At 38.6% G+C, this 14,338-nt stretch overlaps 1 protein-coding gene across 1 annotated transcript in view; it reads left to right on the top strand.

Moving 5' to 3' along the window:
- Positions 1 to 14,338, top strand: part of SLC49A4 (solute carrier family 49 member 4) — a 72,501-nt gene that overhangs the window by 27,473 nt on the left and 30,690 nt on the right. Inside the window, exons 3-4 of the mRNA XM_033003458.2 lie at positions 6,902 to 7,170; positions 12,735 to 12,864. Of these exons, the coding sequence (XP_032859349.2) occupies positions 6,902 to 7,170; positions 12,735 to 12,864 (399 nt within the window). The remainder of the gene's footprint in view (positions 1 to 6,901; positions 7,171 to 12,734; positions 12,865 to 14,338) is intronic.

The following is a 14,338-nucleotide window of genomic DNA, read 5'->3' as shown; positions in this document are numbered from 1 at the left end:
GAAATCACTGTTTTTCAGACTGCTGCAAATGTGTTTGCTGTTTTCTTTAAGAGTGGGTGAAGAGGCATGAGGCTGGGATGTCTGGGAGATGCTATGGTCCTTTCCAAGTCCGCTCCCATAATGATGTGACTGACTGTGCTGAGGCCATGTTTTGTACACGGCAGGAAATGTGAGCCCAGTTCCTGATGAAAGCGGTCAACAGTACATTTTTTTAGATTTTCTCTTTTCTTTTTCACTTTATTGCTGGAGATAATGTACCACACAGTGATTCAGGCTTTCTGCTTGTAATAATTTTTCTTACTGATGGGGAAAAACAGCTTTAAATTATTCCACATATCAATGGTCACATGCATCAGAAACAAGCTAGAAAATGCTAATGGCTTCAATCCATGAATATCCAGAAGGCATAAAGCTTTTGTAGTATCATTTAATGAAAATATTGAAAGGAAATGCATTTCCATGAAATTCATCTTTCGGAATGTTATTTTTAATAGATGAATTCATTGCTTTACCCAGAGGTGTTTTTCTTCCCAGTCCTTTTCCAGACATAGAGCCTTACTGCACTCTCTTTGGGTTATGAACAGAACAGCATTTGCATCAGGTTCTCCCCATACTCCATAGCAGTGAATTGCTGTAAAGCATGAATTTGACCTCCCTGATTCTATTTTTGCTTTAAGAAGTACCTAAAAAGGTTCCACCTAAGAGAGGGTTCTTTTGTTGTATTTATTTCTGTGAGTCTAAAGGAAAAGCTCTGTCCTTTTCTAGTAACTTGATTGTGAAAAATCAGAGGTGGTTCTTTACAAAACTGGTTATTACTTCCCTCTGAGGTAATAAATCTCCTAATGTTTAATGTGGATAAGTCCGCGTCTTTTCCTATCCCTTTTCCTGGGAAGGCAAGTTGCATCATACATCAGTGTAGGCACTCTAGAATAGGAGGTATTTACGTGCTTTGTTGATGTGTAGTGAGGTGTTGTGGTTTAACCCCAGCCAGCAACTAGGCACCACGTAGCCACCCACACACTCCTCTCTGCCCGCTGGGATGGGGAGGAGAATTGGAAGAAAAAAAAACCCAAAACACTAAAACACGTGAGTTGAGACTAACACAGTTTAACAACTAAAATAAAATATAATAGCAATAGTAATAAATAATGTCATGAAAAGGGATATAACAAGAAGAGAGAAATAAAACTGGGGGGGGAAAAAGAAACCAACCAAGTGATGCACAATGTAATTGCTCCCTGCCTGCTGACTAATGCCCAGCCAGTCCCTGAGCAGTGGTTGGCACCTCCCAGCCAACTCCCTCCAGTTTGTATACTGGATATGATGTTCTATGGTATGGAATATCTCTTTGGCTAGTTCAGGTCAGCTATCCTGGCCACACTCCCTCCCAGCTTCTTGTGCTCCCGATCGCTGGCAGAGCATGGGAAACTGAAAAATCTTTAACTTAGGGTAAGTGCTACTTAGCAAGAACTAAAGCATCAGTGTGTTATCAACGTTATTCTCACACTAAATCCAAAACACAGCACAGTACCACTTACTAGGAAGAAAATTAACTCTATCCCAGCCAAAAACAGGACACGAGGCTAAATTCAGTAACACTTGAAAAGTGCTCTGAAGTCCTCCAGTAGTAGTCCCTTTCATTTGCTTCTAGTTGTTCCTACAATGAGCTAATCACTGTATAAACGTATTTGTCTTCCAAATTAGCAGGAGTTGAACAATCCACTTCTCTCAGTGAGTGAAAATGTCAGGCATGTGAAAGAAAAGTTAGCCATCCATTTCTGTAAAATGTTAACTTCTCTATCCAGAATCGCTTTTTGCTTAATTATTAGGATCAGCAATACTAAATTTTTCCAGACTAAGAGGCATGCTACAGCACTATCTCCATGCAGCAGCAGACTAGCACTCTCTGTGACTTTGTTGCTTCTCACACTTTGCCAAACAGTGGCAAAAAACAATTTACCAGTTTTCTTTAATTGCATTTGTATAGAAGTTTGAATAGTGACTAAGTGGTCAATTCTCATGGCAGCTAGCGGGAAAGGCATGGTGAAAGTTTCAGGGAAAAACTCTGCACCAAAACGTTGTCTTCACAAGGCTCTTAAATTGAGCTCTGCTCCCTCAGAGGACCCAGAGGAACCTAATTTCCCAGTTGACAGGGGGCTCATCAGAGGATAGTAAAGGAAATCCATGTTTGGAGAATCAGAGCAATGCACTGGGGCTGACGGTCTCATTCTTCTCCTGTGTTGCTTACCAAAGAAAAGGTGAAAATGCTTTTTCCACTTGTTACTCAGTGTTAAAATACCAATATGACTTCTCCAGTCCTAGCCTTCTCAAAACAAACTCAATTAACGCATCTTAGAACTGAGCTTTGGAGATTTATTGTAGTGTTGTGCTTTAAATCTGTTGTATTAAAAGTGATTTTTTTGAGTAAGGAATTTTCTCTCTACTGTTGACTTTGTTTCCCTATCTGAGTATAGAAACTAACGGGATTTTCTTTCATTTAAAATTCTCTTAAGTCCAGGTATGAGACATACTATGGTAGAAACACTAAATGTTTAGTTTTTTCACATAGAAAAAGTGTTAATATAACACACAGCTTTTGAATAGCTTAACAAATCCAGTACCTGACAGGACTGTGACCATGCATGAAAAGTTTCAAACCATACAGGGAGGAAAAGATAAGTAAAGCTGACTGTAAAGGGAAGCTCTTTCCCATCTTAACTATATGGTATTATCATCGATCACTAAAACCTTTTTCCTGTATAATATCACTTTTTTTCATACCCAGTTTGCTCAGTGATATTGTAATTTCAGCATTTATAGCCTTACCTGTTTTTTTTGTTGTTGTTGCCTGTTAGGATATTGCAACAGTGACAGCAGGGAGTGAATAAAGCAGGTATAACCAGGTTACTTCTTAGTACTCATATCAAGTTTTCTCTCAGGGAAGTGATGAAAACCATGTAATTTAAGTTATTTATAATGTGACTTGACAAAAATTCGGTAAAGAGGTGACAGTATAGTATAATAAGAGTTTTTATTATCTAATCTATATTGCTGTATTTGAACTACCCATTGTTCTATCTTTTTGCAATTCAGAGGCCAGTTTAGGAACAAATGTGGTCTTTATTTTGTGCAAAGGGGTGTGTGTATATACACATATGTCTGTGTATTATTTTTTTAATACATATAGATAGATATATACATGTATATACAATATATACAATGTATAAGTTATCCATTACTGTAATGATCTGGTGCATGATACTTTGCACTAGCATTTACCACCAGCCCTCAAATAACATTTTTTTTTTTTTTTTGTAAAGGGCTCATGTTCATCTGTAAGTTAGAAGTTTGAAGAGCACACAAATTCAGTAGTGCAGAGGTCAGGTGTGCAAAAACCTTGAAATTTAAAAATGAGTCCATGACCTGACTTCTGAAATGGTTAGAAACAAGGTATTTTGGGTAGATGTTTACTTCCCTACTTTTACTTTAAGCTACATAGTCATCAGTTATTTTGTAAGTCAGAGATGAATTTCTGTTGTCATTTTTTTCCAATTTTCTCTTTCGTAATTGTGATTAAATAGACTTCTACTCTTGTGTTATTTTCTGTTATTTGAACTCAATAACTTTTTACTTTTTGATACATGAAAATAATTAGGTGATGATTGGATAAATAATGCATCAGAAGACAGAGCAGAGCCGGGTAAATAACAGATGAAAATTACCCTGTTAGTGTAATAAGACTGAAAAATATTTTTCCATCTGGGTAGAGTCCTGAGCTAAAGTTATCTTTTTAGCCCTTTTCTCAGGGAAGAGAAATCTTGTTGTGCCCAATGAAACTGAAATAGTGACAGGGAAAAATGCTGTTGCTCTTTGCAGCTTTTTGGTAGCAGAAACAAGAAGAAAATTGGAAAAAACAGAAACAAATGTCTCTCTGTTGGAGCAATTTTTAGCACTGATGGTGTACAAGAGGAGACTCCTATGGGCTGTGAGACCAAAATCTAGCATGGTGATGATAAGACGTTGTAACAAACAGCAAAAAGCCACCAATACTGTTGTGTTCATATTCCTCTGTCAGATGGAGCAGCTGCTACATGTGTCTCCCAGAGTAGCAGCTTAGTAAATGCACAGAATTGCGTTTTAAATTGCTCGTCCCTGCCTCTCTAGGGAAATGAGTTAAGGATGTGTAAAGGAACAATGCAAATACTTTTTTTTCAGTAGAAAGTAGATTAATTCAAGCCAGTATTGAAAAACAGATAAAGTAAGGCTTAGGCTGTTATCATATGCAGAGGTATTTGAGATAGTATTCTGTGTATCAGTGGCAATTTAGTCTGAAAGTAGTATTTATTAAACCAAATATGTTAGACTTGAAAAATTAAGCTTTATGAAGATAAGAGATGCTTTGCCCTGGATGATAATGGTAAGCTTGATAAATGCCAAAAATGCAGATGGAAAGGAAAATCCCTGGGGGGAGAGAGCATACCCGGCAGGGCAAGGCAGGAGAGAGAGCAGCCAGAACACTGGCAGGAGAGACCTACGGAGAAACAAAAATTGGCTCTTTCTTTGAAAAAAAAGACAGAAAACTAGTGTACAGATAAAAACCTGGACTAAGACACTACTTTATCCCTTTGGATCTGCAAAGTAATTAACTTCTATTTCTCCCTCAAGTATAGAGGTCAGTTATAGAGCTTTATTCAGACGGTGGAGTTTGATAGACATAATCTAAATCTGAAGTGTAAGTACATAAAAAGAGTACACATAATTCTCACAATGTATACATCGAGTCTTTTGTTTTGTGGTTTGTGTGGGGTTATTTTTTATAAAACTTCTCTTCTTCTACCAGATGAAGTGCCTACATGCCCATAGGCATTTCAGAAGAACTATTGTACTTTTTTTCTGGTTTTAGTGAGTTTTATGTGCCCCTAGGATTTTTATAGAGTAGGCATATTTGAACTAAAACAGTATTATCATAGTGGCCTAAGTGAACAGAAGTGTTAGTATGGCACCTGTAGCTATAAAGGTTATTTTGTGGTGACACACTTTTCCTAGAATACAATCATAAAACCACAGTTTAAGCCTTAAATTCACTTTGGAGCAAGAGGAAATACTAAAATAAAATCTTTATATGTTGCAGTAGTTACCTCAAGTGCTACTGAAATGCCGCTGCTTCTGGGGATGTAGCATAGCTCTGCAAATACCCTGGAACAGTTTAGGATAAGTTTGAGAATAACTTACTGTAGTGAGGTAAGTAGAGTGAATACAGAAGTGCAGAAGGATACCTTGGTTTGTCCAAAGTACACTGGGTTGGAGAGTAATGATAAGGGATTCAAGTAATGTGTTCTCCAGAAAACATACCAGAGCGTTATTTATATAGTGCTTTTTATTTATTTAAAACTATTTCATTGTATTTTATTGGAGGGGCACCAGTTTAACAAGTGTTAAAAAGGCCTGACTGTGCTGTGGTGATGTCCATCTGAAGCACATCATTAACGAATAGTAATGAAATCTATCCTTGCTATGTGAACTTAAGAAGTTGCAATTCCTTATATGTAAGAGTGTATATTACTTCTGTCCCAGCTTGGAAAGTGTTTCCTTCAGATGATGTGTAATAGCTGCTTCTCTTTTTCTGTATGTTTTTATAAATTTTGTTTAAAAATTTGATTTATAATCCATTGAGAATTAGTAACATCTATCCCTTTTTATTGCAATCTATCTTGTTAATTTGATGAAGAGTCTGTCAGCATTTCTTTTACATATTTTGTTCCTTTGTGTGCTTTAAAAAACTCCTGCTACACAGTATATTATTCAGCCGTTTGTGGCTTGAAACATTGCCTAAATGCTAGTTTATGTTTCCCCATTTTCAGACTGTAGCTTTTTATGTCTGACAACTCAAGTCTTGCAGCAATAACATCAAGTTCCTGCTATGCTTAGAAAAACACCACCATTTAAAAATATCATCTGCCACCATTTTATTGCACAATGGATAGATCTCCTTTGGAGGGTTGCAATGTTTTGTTTGACTCGCTAGCTGTTTTTGAGACATGAAGTCTTTATATAAATTCCAAAATGCTTTTGCCTTTCACGGCTGATCACTGTTTGGAAAAGTCAAAGTGGAAGGATTCTGGCTGACTTCCACGTGTAGAAGAGCCTTCAAAAAGTCCTTTCTGCATGTGCTCATTGTACTAATATTAAGCCAAAGTTTGCAGAGACTTCAGTGCTTGGAAGTACTATCTCTGTTCTGTCACCAGCCTTATCTGTTAAATCCCAATGAGTGTGAAAAACGAGAAAAAATCTGGGTTTGCTTGGCTGTTTCAACAGTATGTTGAGAATGGCCAGATTGCTGGAGAAGACGATTCTCTTGGAAACCTCAACAGCCCAGCCTCCTCATCTGTAGGCACATAGAGCTCATGTGAGTGTGTAAATAAAAATAAATAATTCAGTGAAAAAATATGCAGAGTATTTTGATGAAGTGTTTCAATTTTGGATCTGCCATAACTAATTTAAATCTTCTGGTGGGATTTATGCAGGCAAAGGGTCAGGTTTAAGACGTTTATAATTTAAAGCTTTCCTGCTACTATACCATTTCTACTTTTATATCCTATCATTATACCTTTTTTTCTGCAAAAAACCTCTTCCTTTCCTGCTTTGAAGAGAGCATTTGCCTCTCCATTTATCTGAGGTAATGAGACCAGAGTAACTCTGGATTCTTTAAATCAGTCTAATTAGGCTTCTTTTAGTCTATAGAATATCCTTTTTTTGCACAGAACTTTAATTTCTTTGTGCAGTCACTCTGTCTCCAGCACTCAATATCTTACATGCGTTTTTAATTAAAAAAAGAGGAAAAAAAAGAAAGGGGGCAATCAGTTGTCATCCAAATGACTGCATTCTTTGTTCTCTATTCCAGGTTGATTCACGGAGGGCAGCTGTTAAATGGCTTGGCGGGGCCAACTGTGATGAACGCGGCACCATTTCTTTCTACAACGTGGTTTTCTCCAGATGAACGTGCCACAGCAACAGCCATCGCATCGCTGCTCAACTACCTGGGCGCTGCTGGCGCATTTCTAGTGGGACCTCTTGTAGTGCCATCTCCTAATGGAACATCTCACCTCCCGCTGCTATTGCAGAGCAACACTGAGCACATCAAGGACCGCATTGAGGCTGTGCTGTATGCAGGTGTGGTTTAAAAAAAAAAAAATATGAAAACTTTACATACTTTCATGTGTGTTTGGTGCTTATGAATCACTACCCTCTAGTGGCTGGTCTGCACAGAAAACAATTACTGATGGAAAATAATGAAGTGGTGAAATATTGTACCATCAGAAAGGTTAATTCTTTTTTTCCTTTTGTGTAGGAAAGATTTAAAAATAGCCTTTTATGCAGATTGATTGCAAATGAAGAGTTTCGGTTGTTTGTATCGGCTGATCTTAGGAGAAATGTATTCTAGGAGAGCTTACGCTTTCCACGAATTTTCAAACTAGTTCTTGCTTCTTGAATTTTCATTAAAAAAAAAAACCAAACTTGTCCATGACAGGTTGGGGTTTTTTCTTTTGTTTCTGTAAGAGTGGAAATCCAGTAGTCTTTCAGCATTAAATTCTTTCCTGCATTAAATCAGCCTTAATTTATGACTTGCATATGCCTTTCAAATGCGATTAGATTATTAGTATTTAAGAATCTAACATTGAAATTAAAACTCAGTAGATTTTGTTTTTAACTAAAACATGTAATTCTTATGTGGTGAGCAATTTCAGTGAAGTGACAACAGTTTAGTGGAAAAAAAACCACTGATGTAGATTTCACCTGATATAACTTAGATTTGATGTATTTGCTTTTTTTCCTGCAATGGCTTCTACAGCTCTTTGTGCCACTTGCAAAACTAGCAGCAAGCTTTAAGGAAAAAGAGGTGCTTAAGTGGCTTAAGAGTCTAGGATCTGATTCTTAGTGGATATAAATTGGTACAGCACTGAGAGCAGCTGAACTTTGCCGTGTCATGGCAGTTGCCCATTTGGTTGGGTTATTCCCCGTTATAATTGCAGCCTCTGAAATTCAGCCAAGAGTTAGCCCTAAGCATTCCAGAAATCTTAAAATATATATACTGTGTAGTTTATATGCAGGTTTATGGGATTGAGTTAGCTGTTTGTGATCATTTATTCCTGGACGTTATTCTTATGGAAATTTTGTCAAATTAATACTCCTGTTGGGTGAGGGCCATTTTACTGTTCATTTTAAAGAAAACATAGTAGAAGTTGGACCACTATTTCAGCAAGTATTTTTTAACCTGCTAAAATGTAACCTACTTTCTACTGGACTCGTGTATTGGAACAACAAGGAAATTTGGGTCTGGTTAGGCCTTTTTCAGAGGTAAATATGATGTTAGTCTCCAAAAATCTCATGGCAGATGAAAATGCTTGGTGTGAAAGAAGGAAAATGAAGGCAAGTCAGCTTTTGTCCTGAGGAGCAGTAGATAGGGGAGGAACAATCTAGCAATTAGAGAAGTGCCTTAGCAATCCCTCTCCAGACTTTCCATGGAGAGAGAAGAACTCTTCTTCCTAAAAGAAGTACAGTTTTGTGCCTAAAGCCTCTGTTTTGAGTGGTAGCACTAGAAATGTTGCTTTCAGTAGCCCATTAGATTCATTTTCTCTTCTGGGAGGTTTTTCCTAAGCGTTTTCTTCAGAAACTGGAATGGATCTTGCTTGCCACCAAGGTTCAGAGGTGTGTCTTAGGCATGCTGAGACATGGGGCAGGCCTTTCTGCCTTTCTGAGCCAGCAAGGGTTTGAGAACATCATGTAGACTTGTTTGGGATCATTGGTCCCAGCATAAGATGATCCTACAGCAGCTCTTCAGCTTCCTAGGAAGTGTGTTTTATGGGGCATCTGTAGTTCTTAGTATCTGAAAGTGGTTTGAACAGCGCTGGTTTCTTTGTGTAGCTGTGCTTGTTGTGTCATATGGGGTGCGTTTTTTCAGGAGCTACAACCCCTTTAGCTGTTCAGGCAATGAAAAAGAGCTGGTTCATGAACGTTACTGCCTGCAGTGAATCGCAGTGATGGTGGCAAAACATCTAACTCGTTTAAAATCGGTAGGAACTGTCAAAGAGGAGGTTGCTTTGAATCCCTTGTGGGATTTGTCCTGTCTCACCTCAGCCCTGTTTCCCTGGAGAGCTGAAGGAGCAAGGTCCCTGCTGTCCGCCTGCCCTGTGCTCTGTTATGCCAGGAAGGCTGCTTCGTGGTGTGTGACTGCCTGGTGGTAGTTCACCTGCAGACCAAAAATGCACCTGCAAGGTGTGGTAGGGTACTCTGTCCCCATAATCAGCTGGGCAGAAAATGGAGCTCAAATTGACTTCACAGATGACTGGAAGAGATGTTACAGAACATAGCAGAACAAGGAGCTAGACCCAAATGTCCCGCTTCCCCACTTGTACAGCAGGTGTGGTCAGGCTTGGTATAACTTCTCCTTTAAGATACTATGGGAAAGCCATTTTCACAGGATAAGCACTTTGCATTCCTAAGGGAGTTGTGTTTGTGATGGAGCTTGTTGCTTTTCTGTGAAGTAGCCTTAGATAAGCAGACTCCGAAAGTTAGGTGATGACTTTTAAAAGACGGTAATGATGTGAATTGTTAACTTGGGATCAGCAGCATGCCAAGAGTGTGCTAATTTTCCAAGGATTTAACCTCAAACATGATTACAAAGCAATTGCTTATATACCCATTCTGAAATTGCTCTGTTAACTCCAGTCTCTTCTGTGTTTTAATAAATTGCTGTTCCTTTATCTCAAATGCGGACTAAGAGCTCAGCTGAATTACCACAGCCTCCTTCTGTGTCATCTGTGTTGCTGCATATTCTGGTTCACAGCTGAAATAGTACAGATGTAGCAAATCAGAATTGAATTGTATTACCTGAATTGCATAAGGAAGCTTGAATTTTTTTCTGGACTGCAGCCAGAGCTTTTAGCCATGTGCTTTCCTAAATATCAATGTAAAAATCATTATTTGTTTAAAAAAAAATGTGTGTGTGTGAAGTGCCTTTATTCCCCCTTTACATTTCAGGACAGGATGGGGAGGAGGATTTCTGGTTTTGGGAAGGTTTTTGTGCTATGAGTAGCCTACATGAACAAAAAAGACCTTGTATCAAGGAGGCATGTGTCTCTGTAAACCTCTTTTCTGTTTGGGGTTTATACAGGCAGCAGGGTGCCTACTTCCTAGACAAAGATGCAGGCATCTCTCCACTTTGACAGTCACAGGTCACTGTGGTATGGTACCCAGCTTTCATGAAGCATTTCAGATTCATTCCTCAACAAGAGATACACATGGCTGTATTTCTGCACAGTAATTTATGCTGACTTGCCCAATTCTGAGTGCTTTGCTGCATCCATTGCGCTGTTGAGAAGCCGATAGCTCCTGTGGAAGAGTTCATCTTTTGTGACTGCAGCTCCCTGGGTCGCAATATTGACCTACTTCTTACCTTTTCTCTTTTGCTTACTTTTACTCCCTGCTTACAATCTGAAACTTGTCCTGGGAATGTATTTTCCTTTATCTAGTCTGATAGAGTAAATGATGATGGAGATAAAGGTAAGGGTGTCCTAATGAGGAAGGAATGCAACATAGAAGAAATTGGTTTTATTTGGCAGTACCTGGACTTCTGATAGAGATGCAGGTGTGATACACAAAACTAAGATGACACTAAAGACTTTAATAGAGGTATCTGCTTCAGTTTCCAAAGTGAATTCTGCTCTTTTCTTTTGTGCATGAGGGCAGTGCTTGCAAGGCAAATTTGTTAGCCTGGAAAGTATAACACTGGGAAACATTAAAGAGTTGCAAGAAGGTACTACAAGGACTGCATGCTGAATTTAATCATTAAAAAAAAAAAAAAAGTAGTGTTACTGTACTGCTCCTACTGCAACAATTTGACTGTGAGGAATCTTGAGGCAACCTGTAGAAGAGGCCCCAGATGGGCAGCTTTTATAAAATATTACTGTAACTTAAAAAAATTATCAACATGTTTTACATTCCTTAGAAAAAGACCTAGCCTTTCCCCTTATGGCACTGCAGTATAATGAAGTTAAATAATTAGGATGTCAGACAAAATCTGTGGGTTTGTGTCGTCACATTCTTCCTGGCTATACCTGACTGCAGTCTGAAATCTTCCTTTAATATGTGATTAAAGTTTGAGTATGCATGTACATATATATATACACCTATAAAACTATATATAGACATAGATACAGGAGAAGGGAATAAACAGCTTTTGGCAAGCCTTGCTTTCTTGTCTAGTATCAACCTATAGGACAAAGCAAGTTATGGCCGGTTCTTTATTCACTGCTCATGGTCTCAAAAAAAATGTGCACAAATATAGAAAAAGAATCTATTTTCTGAGGTACATAGGAGATACAGCGAGAAGGTCTAGTTAAAGTGCCTTTGACTCTCAAAACATGCAATTAGACCATGGTAGGAAAAAAGACACCGCATAATTCAAAACAAATTCTTTAGTATTTGATTGTGAGGAATGGTATTGTCACATTCCTGGTATGCCTTCAGAAGAAATTTAGTGTAGACTTTTTTTCCATATGCCAAATAGTAGCATTCATTTCCCTTCCCCATCTCCAGCTGATCCATTTAGACTCCAAGTGTTATTTACATTTCAGTTTCCTGAATTTATTTTCTTCTGGTTTAGCAGAAGAGCTGGCAAAGTGCCATGCTCATATTGATTTATTAAAAAAGAAAAGAAAAAAGAAAATGAATGCAATTGAGTATCCAGCTCTGCTGGAATTTATTTGTGGTGTCAGTGAACACTTCTTTGTTATAAGATCACAGGTTCTTTTAAGATAACATACTTCAGCTATACATTTTTCTCTCCAGCAGCAAGTAATTGTTTTCAAAGGAGATATGAGAAATACTGGGATTGAGGACTGTGGAGAACATGATATACATTGTAAAAGGCCTGTAAAACAAATTAATTAGACTGACTGTGGGTAGAGTTGTTTTTCCTCAGAATGTCTGATCATGGGGCTTGCTCAGTATTTTCTGTGAAGTGCTCATCACTTTGCAAGTTCAGGTCCAAATTTCTGCTATGAAATTTTTCAAAGATCTAGAATACCTGCTGCTGAACAAGAAGAGCATCTGCAAACAGCTGTATTCTTTCATTTTTCTCCCTATTACCCATGCTCTTTCTATTCCTGAGCCATAGCTGCTCCTACGCTTTTCTCTTTATATTCTGTTGCCATGTAATACTGTTTGTGTCCGAGATGCTGCCTTGCTTGACCTTTCGTTTGTCTTCATCATCCTGTTCGCCAAATAATTGTCATTCCATGCCCTGGGGCTTCCCCAGTCCCATCTGTTTAAAGTCTCTAGCACGCTGCTAGAGACTAAACCTGCACTGCGTTACTTCCATTGTGAGGAAACGTGGCCAAATCTTCTTAATGCAGTTCTCTCTAAAGAGAAAAAGCTTTCCTTTTGCTTCACTTGAGTTCTCCGTGTGCGAGCCTGGTTCTCTGCAGCTCCTGTCACTGGAATGCACTGCTGGTATTTCTCCATCTCATTGATTCTCCATCTCAATTTGAAATCTTGCTTGGGGACAAAAAAAAGAAATTCTCTTTCAAGTTCCGGAGTTCTGTTGTCAAGAGCAGTAAAGCACTTGTGGTGGGATTTATGTATCAGAGGCTGGCTGATAACAATGCTGTACCAAAATAAGTCTTTTGATGCTAACATCTGTTCTCGGTTTTGTTTTTCTTTGCCCTCTTGTTTAGAATTTGGGATGGTTTCCCTGATATTTTCTGCAGCGTTGGCCTACTTCCCCTCACGCCCTCCATTCCCTCCCAGTGTGGCTGCGGCGAGTCAACGGCTCAGCTACAGGAGAAGTTTTTGCAGACTCTTAAGGTAGGCCCTCACTGGGTTTCCACTTCAAAGCAGATCAGCACCTAAATAAATAAAAATAAGTGTGCTTTAATCTTCTCATTGAGCAAACAAGTTAGTTTGTAGTGCTTTTAAACAAAATAAATATTAATGCTGAGACGCAAGAGGATGCTACTTGCTAGAAAGCAGACATTTAATTTTAAATAATTGGGTATATCTCAAGCCTTCATGCCAGAGTCCTTCAGCACCAACACGGCTTTAGTTATCCTGTTAGCATGGCTTTTCTTATGCAATGCTTCTGTTACTGTATGCAACAGTATGCATACTGCTAGGTGTGAGAAAACTGTTGACAAGACTGCACATAACTAATAAGCTACTTCCATGTTTATTATATTGGAATGAATTTGGGGTTTGCTTGTCATTCAAAGGAGCATTTAGCTCCTTTCATTCAGCCCTGAGAGCAATGAATGGACTATCTGAAATGATTATATGATCTATGGATGTGTTTCTGGACAGGTTCAAAGGTAAATTAGTTTCCTTTACATTTTGGGGTTTAAAAAAAAAAAAGTTATAAAGTAAGTGGCATCTCCAGCTCTGCAACTTCTCCTACTTGGGCTCTTTTGGTAGGACACAGTCCTTCCCCACACAGTGTTTATACAGTGTCCTGCATCATGGGAGTCTGATCTCAGAGGAACAGCTAAAGCAACTGTATTAATGCTGAATAGCTGTGAAGGCCTGTGCCCGTTACGTGATACTGCACAGATGAACTTCCTGGGGCAAAGAAGAACCACTCCCATGGTGTGGAGTACGGCTGGCTTCACTGGGGGTCTTCAGACTCTTGCTGTAATTGTTCCTTGGGTGATGTAGTGATAGGAGCTGAATCTGCATACAAAGGGCTGCTTGAAACTTGATAATGGTGGAGCTTTAGGCATTTAGTTTTTACAGATCTATTGTGGGCTGTACTTTCTAAAAGTGTATTTAAAACCAGCAAAAACAACTCATCTCTCATTGCCTTTTTTTTTTTTTTTTTTTTCTTTTGCTTTTGGAAGCTTTTGTTTCAGTTTTGGGGAGTAAATAGTTGACAAGATGCCTAATCCTGTGTATTCATCTTGGAGCTGGCAGTTGGGAGAAGGTGTGAGTACAGCTGTCTAGTTAGTCTGCAAAGTCACCTACTCAGGATATTGAAAAATACCAATTCCCATAAGGACACTTAGCACACACAATAATGCTGTTACACACCTAAGCTCATGTGCAGTGAGACCCTGCCTGAGGGCTGTGTTGTAAAAATGTTGCTGTTGAACAGAAATCCAAACAGCAACTGACTCTGCAGGTGAAATACAAAATTTCTGTTGACAGGACTCCATTTGGGAGCTTTATAACCATTAGTTTCCTTGTTCAAAGTGTTGTAAACAGTGAACCTGAGATGCTGGTAAGGTCAGGAGGTAAACAGCAGAGCTGGCTTGCTATTTACAATCAATGAAACTTAAGAAAACAAACC

Source organism: Tyto alba, unplaced genomic scaffold (genome assembly GCF_018691265.1).
Source record: "Tyto alba isolate M040663 unplaced genomic scaffold, T.alba_DEE_v4.0 Super-Scaffold_7, whole genome shotgun sequence".
Classification (NCBI taxonomy): Eukaryota; Metazoa; Chordata; class Aves; order Strigiformes; family Tytonidae; genus Tyto; species Tyto alba.
This window is presented reverse-complemented; position numbering and strand designations above follow the sequence as displayed.